Source organism: Erithacus rubecula, assembly GCF_903797595.1.
Source record: "Erithacus rubecula genome assembly, contig: scaffold_322_arrow_ctg1, whole genome shotgun sequence".
Lineage (NCBI taxonomy): Eukaryota > Metazoa > Chordata > Aves > Passeriformes > Muscicapidae > Erithacus > Erithacus rubecula.
This window is the reverse complement of record NW_027636008.1, coordinates 24,658-35,000: the sequence shown is the minus strand read 5'-3', so window position 1 is coordinate 35,000 and position 10,343 is coordinate 24,658. Positions and strand designations below refer to the sequence as shown.

The following is a 10,343-nucleotide window of genomic DNA, read 5'->3' as shown; positions in this document are numbered from 1 at the left end:
GGAGCTGGTGTCGCCATCTTTGAGCTGGTAGCCACAACCTTCAAGTTAAGTGGCCACAACCCTCCTTTCAGCTGCCAACCACAATTTCCCTCTCTCTTTGGACGTCTCTCTGCCTCCCGCTGCCCCGAGGACCCTCCTGCGCTGCTCTCCCGCCCACCCCCCGAGCCACGCCGAGCTTTTTCTGGCTCTCGCCCTCCCGGCGCCGCCTCAAGGGCACAGCTTGATGTAGGTGACGGTGGAGCAGACGGAGAAGAGCGGGAACACCTTCTCCTGGAAGGCCACGTTGAAGGTGAAGATGTGCTGCATGCTCTCGGCGTCGTAGAAGGACAGCTCCTGCCCCTCGTAGTCCAGGCAGACGCGGACGCGGCTGAGCCGGCGGCCGGGGCAGAGCGGCGTGCGCTGCGGCGAGGTGACGGCCCAGTAGCGGCCCCCGTTCTGCTGCACGGCCCAGATCCCCTCCTCGGGGGAGAACTGCGTCAGCCCCTTCCTGCGCACCGACTCCCGCGCCACGCCGAACGCCCAGCCGTCCGCCGCGCCCACCTCCACCTCCCAGTAGTGGCGGCCCGAGGCGAAGCCGGTGCTGGCCAGCACCCGCGAGTTGGTGTCGAAGCGCTTGGGGTGCTCGGGCAGCTCCTGCTTGCGGCAGCCCATCCGCACGCTCTTGAGGTCGGCCGAGAGGATCAGCAGCTGGTTGGCGGAGTCGGGGTCCAGGGTCAGCTCCTCTGGGGGGACAGGCGGGTAGAGCGCGGCGTGTCAGGGGTGCGGACCCGGCTGACGGCGGGCTTATCGCTAAACCCGATTTATGGCGGGGTTATCACTAAACCCGATTTATGATGGGGGTTATCGCTAAACCCGACTGACGGAGGGGTTATCACTAAGCTCGATTTATGATGGGGTTATCACTAAACCCGACTGACGGCGGGGTTACCGCCAAACCCGATTTATGATGGGGTTATCGCTAAACCCGATTTACAGTGGGGTTATCGCTAAACCCGACTGACGGCGGGGTTATCACTAAACCCGATTTATGATGGGGTTATCACTAAACCTGATTTACGGTGGGGTTATCACTAAGCCCGATTTATGATGGGGGTTATCACTAAACCTGATTTACGGTGGGGTTATCACTAAGCCCGATTTATGATGGGGGTTATCACTAAACCCGATTTATGGCGGGGTTATCACTAAACCCGATTTACGGCGGGGTTATCACTAAACCCGACTGTCGGCGGGGTTATCACTAAACCCGATTTATGATGGGGGTTATCACTAAACCCGACTGACGGCGGGGTTACCGCCAAACCCGATTTATGATGGGGTTATCACTAAACCCGATTTACGGTGGGGTTATTGCCAAACCAAATTTATGGTGAGGTTATTGATTTCTGTGCCAAACCAAATTTACAGTGGGTTTATCACCAAACCAAATTTACAGTGGGGTTATGGCCAAAGCCAATTTACGGTGGGGTTATTGATTTCTGAACCAAACCAAATTTACAGTGGGGTTATCGCCAAAGCCAAATTATGATGGGGGTTATTGATTTCTGTGCCAAACCCAATTTACAGTGGGGTTATTGATTCCGGGGCCAGGCTGGACCTCAGCAATCCCAACCCAACCCCCATAACCCCACCCCACATGGACACCCCAAATCCCTCGAGGAAGGGGTGGAGCTCCTGCTGAGAAATGGGGTGACAACACCACGAGGCCACCAGGAGCAAGGAAAACCATAAAAGCACGTGCAGATAATTCACAGTTACCAACAGCACAAAGGGGCCTTAGATCAAGAATCTTTTTCCACATAAATTGATTTTTTTATCTCGGTTTCTGGCTCATCCACTCCCCAAAAATGAGAGAGCGGCCAAAAAACACCTCCTGCATCAGAGGCTGAAAATCCCAGCATCAAACTGTGGGGAATGGGCTGGAATGAGCCAATTTTGGGTTTGTTTTGTTTACCAACCAAGTGTTTCCTTCCTTTAAAATAATTTAAATTCTTAAATAACTTAAGAAATCAACCAAATTCTGCTGGGATTTAATTTAAATTCTTAAATAACTTAAGGAATTAGCAAAATTCTGCTGGGATTTAATTTAAAGCCTTAAATAACTTAAGGAATTAACCAAATTAGAAGAGAAGAAATTAAGAGGGGGAAAAAAAAAAAGAAATCTAGAGTGTCTTTTCCTTTTTTTTTTTTTTTTTTTTTTTTTTAATATTCTTCCTTTTCATCCCCTTCTCTTCAGCTTTGCAAAATACAACCACAATTCCGAGTCTCTGCCCTGGGAGCTGTCTAAAATGTCTTTTTACCTTTTTCACCTCGTCCCAGCTCGTCCTGCAGGTGCTCTGGAAAGGAGAGACAGGGACATGAAAGGTGACACCCGAGAGACAGAACAGGGGCCCCAAGTCTCCCAAAATATCGGTGAGAGCTTAGGAGGGAGCAGAACAGGGAAGATGTTAAATATATTTATATTTAATATATTTTTATATATTTAATATATTTTATATATATAATATTAATATATTTTTATATAGAAATACATTTAATTTTCATCAAAATCGCCCTTCTGGGCATGAAGAAAACACAGGATTCATTTAAACCACATTTATCCTGCCCTGCCACATGGAATTTCAAGCCCTGAGCAATCCTTTGGGACAATTCTTGCCCCAGGGTGTAATTCCTATTTAGAATTTATGGGTTTTTTCTCTTCTAGAGCTCCTCTTTTTGGTGGATTTTGCCTTTCCAGCTCACTCAGCACTATCTCGGGGTTTCCTGCTCTGCTGCAAACCCAGGGCATGAAACTCCTTGAAATTAAAGGTTTTATTGCACCAGAATTAAGCCCGGGGTCAGCAAAGGGATTATTTCTAATCCTTCCCCGCCCACCTCGGAATTTCTTCAGGACCTTCTCGAGGACGGCGGTTTTGAGGGAGAAGTTGGAAACGTGCATCTTCATGTCGGTGCAGACGGGGACGGGCTTGGGGCACTTCACCTCATCGCTCCTGCCAAGGGAGAAGGGAAAAAAACAAAAAAAAAACCCCAAAATTTTTTATATTCCCCCATTTCCACCCCCTGCTCCTGCCCCACTCCCCCCAGATGATCTCGCTGAGATTTCCCCCTCCTTGGGTGAGGAAATCAGGATCTGGGGTGGATTTTGAGGCTCCTCTGGGGTGATATTTTTGGGTTAAACCCCCCAGGCAGGCGTTCCAGTATAATTTTTGGGGCTCGGTGATGCCTGAAGTGGGTGCTGGGGGAACTGTGTTGAAATTTGGCTTCACGTGACCCTTGAAGAAGCTGGTGTGAAAAATACACTGAAATTCAGATTTCCCAGAAGCTGGAAGAGCCCCGGGGCTCGCGGAGGGTGGGAGGCAAATTCCATCGCCCCCGGCGCCTCCCGCGGGCTCCTGGGCTGGGCACAGTGACTCCAGGCGGGGCTGGGGCGGGGCGGGAGCTGAGGGCGGCAGGTGAGCAGAGTTCCACACCTGCCGATGGTGGCGGTCACGTCCTGGAAGGGAAAAGAGAGAGACGGAGTGAAATCCCTGCACCCCAGAGGGGTTCCGGCCCATCAGACCCGGCCGGGACCGGCGCCCCAGGTGTGGATCCATCCCTCAGGTGTGGATCCATCCCAGGTGTGGATCCACGTCTCAGGTAACCTAAAAATCTCTCCAGCTCATCTCCCGGTGTCTGACTGTTGCTGTGAACCCACCTGCGGGCACCTGGCAGCCTCGGGGACGTTTTCGGGGTGTCCCTGTCGCTCTCCCACTTCTGGGAGGGTCCTGCCTGTCCCACCTGGAGCGCTGAGGGACGGGAGGTGCCTGGAAAGGTCCCCCTGCCCTGAACCGGGCAGTTCGGACCTCGGTGTGTCCCTGATTCCTGAACCCCCACACTCTAACCGCCCCCAAAAAAGCCTGGGGTGCCTCTCGTGCCTGAGATGGACAAGGAAGAGACTTTTCCCTCGGGCAGGGTGGATTCTGGCGGCATTTTAAGGTTCAAATGAGCTCAATAAAATTGCGACACTGCAAACACACACCGAGCCGAGCCATTGTTTGCCCGTTCTGGTGCCCTTAAAACACATTCCGGAGCCCACACAAAGCTCCCAGTGGCTGAAAAAGGACCCTGGAGCCCGCCCAGAGCTCCCAACCTGCTTTTTAATAAAATACCAATTGTTCTGGTGTGCTGCTCGTGGGCACCAGCGCAGAGAGCACGGGGGGTGAGTTCCCACCCACAGCCGAGTCCTGAAACCGTCTGCAAATATTGACAGCGCCCAGGACGGAGCCCGGGAGGGAATTTAACCCTGTGCAGGCCTGGGGGAGCCACCAGCACCATCTGCTCAATTCAATAAATTAAATTCAATTCAATGAATTCCGTCCAAAGGCCACCCACGGCCCTCCTGCCTTTTGGGGAGCTCTGGGACTTCAGGATTTTGGGCACCCTGGGGTTGTTTCCTCAGCCTGGAAAGAAGATTTTGGTCTAACTCAGCTCTGAACATCTTGAAATCAAGGGTTTGGGAGTGCTGGAAAATTCCTGACAAGTTCATGGAGGGAAAAAAATCATAAAAGTTGCAGAGAACACTTTGTTCAAAGGTGTTCCTCAGCTTGGGGCACTCAGACACCTCCCTGAACCACCTACGCACTAAAGACAGAATAAAAAAGGACTTTTACCCCCAAAACAGCTCTGCGGGATCAATAAACACACTGAAAAAGGAGGAATGAGGTTGTGGCCAAGACCCGACATCTCACCTTGAGGAACTCGAGCATGGGCTGCTGGATTTTCTCCTCCAGCTCGGTGATGAGCTTGTTGAGGAGCGTGATCTCCTTGGAGAGGTCGGTGATGTTCTCGTTCTGCCTCCGGGAGATGTTCTTCTCCATCTTCTCCAGCTGCCCCAGCAGGATGTGCTCCTGGTCGTGCAGGAACTGCCGCAGCCGCTCGAAGTCCGAGAGCAGCTTCTGCCGCTCGCTCTCGATGGTTTTCTGGGAACGGGACACAAGGAGATTTTCGGGAGACATGGATTTGGTGAGACTGGATCCTTCCTGTGGGGAGGGGTGAGAATCACAGGGGACATTCCCGGGCTAAAGCCGTGGGGGTGGGAGAGTCAAATCTCCGTCCCTCAACCACTTGTCTTGGGGGGTGGATGGTTTGGGGGAAGAATTATTAATTATTTTCAGTGGTCTGGGGCTTTTTTTCCCCTTCTGCTGCCACAGGGATGATGTGCTGAGGGAAAGGAAGAGAGGAGGACAGCCTGGAGCCGGCTCTGCTCCCAGATTCTCCAGCACCATCGCCGAGCTCTGCTGATGGGGCTGGGGCCAGGAGGAAGGAGAAAACCACCCCCTTCTCTTTTTGGGACGCTCCAGACCTCCCCACCACCCCATCCTGGCACGCACCAGCAGCTCCTGGGTTTTCTCATCGTCGCTCACTTTGAACTCCAGCAGCTCCTGCCGCTCCTTCCTCAGGAAATCCAAGCGCCCCTGGATTTTCTCCTGGGAGCAGAAGAAGAGGATGCTGCCCGTGCTGCTCTTCCTCCCTCGCCGCGTCCCTCTGCCCGCAGGGTTTGCTCTTCGGTCGGGTGGGATGGGGAAGGAGGAAAACGCGGAACGCGCTCGGGCTCAGCTGCACCCCAAGGACCACCAGAGCCCCTCCCCAAAAAAGGAACCGGGTCGAGACGTGCCCTGCTCCCCTCAGGCGAAGATCAGCCCGGCTTTAACCAACCTCGCCCATCTCGGGCAGCCCCAGCGAACCGCGGGTGCTCCGCTCCGTGCCCCGCTCCCCTCCCGTCCCAAAAACCAGGGGAACCGGGACGGGGGCGCGCACACCCCCAGAGGACACGGCAGCTCCCGAAAGGAGCTTTTTTTGGGAGGCCAGGAAGCAGCGCCAGCTCCTCGGGAAGGCTCGGGTGACACCGCGGGGACAAACCCGGGGAGCGTCCGGGTTGGAGAAGCCTCCGGACGGACAAACCCGGGGAGCCTCCCCGCGACACGGACGGACACACGGACGGACGGACCCGCGGGAGCCTCCCCGCGACACGGACGGACACACGGACGGACGGACGGACCCGCGTGAGGCTCCCCGCGACACGGACGGACACACGGACGGACGGACGGACCTTGTACTCCTCGGAAGCCTCGTCCACGGGCACCACGGCGTGCGGGCGGTGCTCGCGGGACCTGTCGCACACCACGCAGATGGCCCTGCGGTCGTCCTTGCAGTAGAGCTTGAGCGCCTCGCGGTGCTTGGGGCACAGCCCGTCCTCCGCCGCGCCCTTGGCCCCGCGCTGCGCGAACTGGCTGATGATCTCGGACATGTTCGCCAGCTGCCGGTTGGGGCGGAAACTCCGCTGCTGGAAAACCTCCCGGCACTGCGGGCACGGGAAATCCATCTCCAGCTCCTTCCAGCTCTTGACGATGCAGGCGCGGCAGAAGTTGTGGCCGCACTCGATGGACACCGGGTCCTTGAAGAACTCCAGGCACACGGAGCAGGTGGCCTCGTCCTGCAGGTTGCCGGGCAGGAACACGGCGGCCATGGCCTCTCTCCTGCGGGCGAGCAGCGCGGTCAGAGCCCGGAGAGCCGGACCTGGCACCGGCCCCGGGGGCGGCCCCTGCCCCGGTCACTCCCCGGCTCCGGTGTCCCTGCAGGAAAGCAGGAGCGCTGCCCTCTGCTCCCGACAAATCCCCGCTTTTTTCTTTCTCCTGTCAGAAGGGAGGTGGGAAGAGGGAAATCTTTTGGGCTGCGCTCCCGTTTGGGGTGTCGCCGGCTCTGATTCAGGACCGAGCTGGCGCTGGGGGCGAGTGTGGAGCAGCTGCTCCCGGCGCAGGTCCAGGGAACCATCTGAGCCTTCGGTAAAGGCCTCGGTAAACTTCATTTGGGAACTCAGATGACCTGGTTGAGCTCCAGGGCTCATCGGGGACCATAAAAAGCAACAGGAGAAAGGGAATACAGGAGGATGCAAAGCCCTTATCGAGATCTGCGGGTGAGTTTCCCGAATCCACAGAGATCAAGCTCGGGACTGGGGTCCTGCGTCTCAAAATAAAACGTCCTTGGTCTTCCAGAAATATTTCGTGCAGGTTTGGAGCTCGTGCGTTAAATTGGAATGATGATTTAAATAAATGTGATTTGTCATGGAGTTGTCCATAACGTGATGGTTCCCACCTGAGGCTTCACCGAGTCCTTGTGGCAAAGTGGGACAGGAGGGAGTGGCGGTGACCCGGGGGGTTCAGGTTACCACGGGCTGGGAAATGTGGGATGCCCTAGAGAGCGATTTGTCTTCTCCTAACGAGGACCTGAAATCGGATCGAGTGATCCATAAAGTCTGATTTAAACTCCAGCCCCTGCTGATCCAACACCTGAGTCGGGACCTTGGGCAGATCTGGAGCTGAGGGGGGGGATGACAAATCCCGACCCTCGAGGAACTGATGAGCAAAACCAGTCCTGGAATTGTCCTGCATGCATTGTCACCTCTGTGCGTGTTTATCTGCCCCTTCTCACATATTTTCATATATTTAAGCATTTTTTATATAAATACATGTATTTAAATATTTTATATATTTTTTTTAGGTTTGTATCTATCACTCCCTGTGGAAATCCTTCTCTCCTACCTGCCCTTTCTTTCCATCTGTAAATAAACACGAAGTGTGTGTTTTTTTCCTATTCCTCACATTTTTCTGCAGTGAAGGGATTGGAGGTGAATCCACACCCCAGCCCAGAGATGCAGCCAAGGCAAAGAGCGGGACCCCCCAGAGAATCCCGGCGGGAAGAGCGAGGGGACCCCGCAGGGCACAGGGGGACGAGCGCATCCCGAGCCCTCCCCGCGCCCCCGCGGCCCCCGCGTACCTCGGAGCGGAGGTGTCGGACTGGGGCGTCCTCCCGAACCCCCCGAACCGCCCGGGGTTCTGCGGGACGGGTCTGGGGGGGGCCAGCAGCGCCGCCCGCCGCGCGGCCGCGGGGTCCCAGCGGGACGGGGTCCGGCGGAACAACCCGGCGGCGGCGGCGGTGGCGGCCTCGGACATCGCGGCTCCGGCCGCGTCCGTCCCTCTGTCACCGCCGCCGCCCCCCCGTCTCACTTACCATTCCTTCCCCTCCCCCATCGCTGCTATCCTGGCGCCCACCGCGGCCTTCCCCTCCTCCTCCTCCTCCTCCTCCTGCTCGCTCCCGGCGCTCGGGCTCTGCTCCTCTCCCCCGTGCCAAATCTCTTTTCCCTGCCCAGCGCCAGGATCGCGTTTCCAGCACCCCCCTCCACCTGTCCTCAGGCCCGGAGCTTGTCCTGGGGTCTCTTTAACTCTCTCCAGGAACCTTCCAGAGGTTCGGCGGGGCTGGGGAAGGAGCCGAACTTCCCATCCCTCTTCCCAAATGGTCAAAAAATCATTAATCTCGCTGTTTGTATTTGGGGGAAAGGGGCAGGAACGTGTCCGGTGTGGGGTATCTCCCACCTGCCACAGGTAAGGAGAGTTTGGGACACCCAAACCGACAGGAAGGGCGGGAAATAAAAGGAAAAGGCAGCGTGAGCCCCTGCCAGATAAATATCTATTGCCTGTAAATATCTAGATCAATAAATCTACACGCGCCATTCATTTCCCGTGGCTCCTCTCCCAAAATTCCCAGCCAGGAACTTCCCAGCCCCGCATTGGAGTGGAAAAAAAAGCCCCAAAAGCCGGGAAGGAAGCTCCTTGGCTCGTCCTTGGGGTTTGGGTGTCGGGATCGTGTTCGGGGCCGCCAGCTGCTCCCGGAGCACCGGGAATGAAAATGCTGAGGCAGAGAAACGCGGACGCGAGCCAGGTCCCGCTGAGCCCCAGGGTTTATTTTAGAGCCGGTACTAAATCAAGGCGGGGTCTGGGGGCTCGGGGCTCAGTCCGAGGGCTCCTCGCCCCACTCCTCGTTGCACAGGTCGGTCTCGCAGCACGAGTAGCGGGAGGTCAGGCGCGACTCGGCGTCCGAGGCGCGCTCCCGGCCGCAGTTGAGGGCGGAGGTGCAGCCCTGCTGGTAGTAGAGGGTCACCTTCCCTGAAAAAGGGTGAAAAAACTGGAATTCGGGCTTTGGGGGGAAGCCGAGCTCTGGGATGTACCCCCCAAACCGAGCCGCAGCTGAGAGAAAAACAGAACCAGGCGGGAGAGTCTCCCCTCGGCTCAAAAACGACTTTTGGAAACGTTTTTCGAGGATGAGCTCGACCCTTCCCACCTCCCTCACTCATCCACAGGAGGAATTTGGCTCTCGGGGGGCGGGGAGACCCCCGTGAAGGGAAGGGGAGGGTGAGGAAGGTCGGGGACGCACCCAGGCTGGTTTTGATGAGCGCGCACTTCTCCCGGCGCTCGCAGCTGCTGGAGTTGGCGCCCTGCAGGCAGCCGAGCAGCGGCACCTTGTACCTGCAGACGTGGCATCGCAGGGCCCCGGCTGCGGCAGCGACAAAAACAAAACACGGGGTGAATTTTGGGCAGAGCCCGGAGAATCCTGCGCTGTCAAACCCGGGTTATTTATTTAAAAAGTGAAATGAAAGGAATGAAAGGAATAAAAGGAATAAAATAAATGAAATAAATAAAAGAAAGAGAAGAAATAAAAGAAATAAAAGAAAGAGAAGAAAGAAAATAAATAAAAGAAAAAAAAAGAGAAGAAATAAAAGAAAGAGAAGAAATAGAAGAAATAAAAGAAATAAAAGAAAAAAAAAGAGAAGAAATAAAAGAAAGAGAAGAAATAGAAGAAATAGAAGAAATAAAAGAAAAAAAGAAATAGAAGAAATAGAAGAAATAAAAGAAATAAAAGAAAAATAAAGAGAAGAAATAAAAGAAAGAGAAGAAATAGAAGAAATAAAAGAAATAAAAGAAAAAAAAAAGAGAAGAAATAAAAGAAAAAAAAAGAGAAGAAATAAAAGAAAGAGAAGAAATAGAAGAAATAAAAGAAATAGAAGAAATAAACCTGGTTTATTTATTAATTCCCCGCTCACCGAGTCCGGCGCACAGCACGAGGCTCAGCCCCAGCAGGAGCAGCTTCATCCTGGATTTTCTGCTGTTCCCAGCCCAGCTCAGAGTTCCCTGGAAGGAGAGAGGGTCAGGAATTTATCCCCGGGATGATTCCTCTCAGTGCTCAGGGCGGGAAAAAAAAACCCAAAAAAACCTCTCGAGGCAAAACTGTCCCGGTTCTTTTGGTTTGTGCGTTTTTTGGGGCAGAACGAGAAGAAAAAAATCACGGTTTGCCTGGCGAGAAAATCCCTAAAAACTGAAATATCGGGAATTATGGAGATTTCGGTGGCCGAGAGGATCTAATGGGGGTAAAATTAAATTTATCGACAAACTGCTGAGAGGCAGTGAGCCCAAACTAGACGGATTTGGAAAAATAATGAGGAAAAGATCAATTTTGGGTGAACAAAACACAGC

General features: G+C 54.4%; 2 protein-coding genes across 2 annotated transcripts; both read right to left on the bottom strand.

Annotated features, from left to right (window-relative positions):
- Positions 1-174: 174 nt before the first annotated feature.
- LOC306815987 (E3 ubiquitin-protein ligase TRIM7-like) lies at positions 175-8,031 on the bottom strand. Its single transcript, XM_079332494.1, has 8 exons — positions 7,813-8,031; positions 6,089-6,515; positions 5,370-5,465; positions 4,728-4,958; positions 3,471-3,493; positions 2,875-2,990; positions 2,301-2,336; positions 175-722 (listed from the first exon to the last, which is right to left on the bottom strand). The coding sequence occupies exons 1-8, from the start codon at positions 7,986-7,988 to the stop codon at positions 208-210; spliced, it is 1,620 nt and encodes a 539-aa protein (XP_079188620.1). The 5' UTR covers positions 7,989-8,031; the 3' UTR covers positions 175-207.
- Positions 8,032-8,809: 778 nt separating this feature from the next.
- Positions 8,810-9,996, bottom strand: LOC306815986 (uncharacterized protein). Its single transcript, XM_079332493.1, has 3 exons — positions 9,914-9,996; positions 9,247-9,366; positions 8,810-8,978 (listed from the first exon to the last, which is right to left on the bottom strand). The coding sequence occupies exons 1-3, from the start codon at positions 9,960-9,962 to the stop codon at positions 8,824-8,826; spliced, it is 324 nt and encodes a 107-aa protein (XP_079188619.1). The 5' UTR covers positions 9,963-9,996; the 3' UTR covers positions 8,810-8,823.
- Positions 9,997-10,343: the final 347 nt, after the last annotated feature.

What these genes read in the sequence shown, in the direction of transcription:
- LOC306815986 (XM_079332493.1), bottom strand. Translation starts at nt 9,962, where the DNA reads ATGAAGCTGCTCCTGCTGGGGCTGAGCCTCGTGCTGTGCGCCGGACTC. An exon ending in CGTGCTGTGCGCCGGACTCG is followed by an intron (nt 9,367 to 9,913) that starts GTGAGCGGGGAA and finishes TCGCTGCCGCAG; the next exon opens with CCGGGGCCCTGCGATGCCAC. An exon ending in GCTCATCAAAACCAGCCTGG is followed by an intron (nt 8,979 to 9,246) that starts GTGCGTCCCCGA and finishes ACCCTTTTTCAG; the next exon opens with GGAAGGTGACCCTCTACTAC.
- LOC306815987 (XM_079332494.1), bottom strand. Translation starts at nt 7,988, where the DNA reads ATGTCCGAGGCCGCCACCGCCGCCGCCGCCGGGTTGTTCCGCCGGACC. An exon ending in GTGACCGCCACCATCGGCAG is followed by an intron (nt 2,991 to 3,470) that starts GTGTGGAACTCT and finishes CTCCCTTGGCAG; the next exon opens with GAGCGATGAGGTGAAGTGCC. An exon ending in GCTGGGACGAGGTGAAAAAG is followed by an intron (nt 723 to 2,300) that starts GTAAAAAGACAT and finishes CTGTCCCCCCAG; the next exon opens with AGGAGCTGACCCTGGACCCC.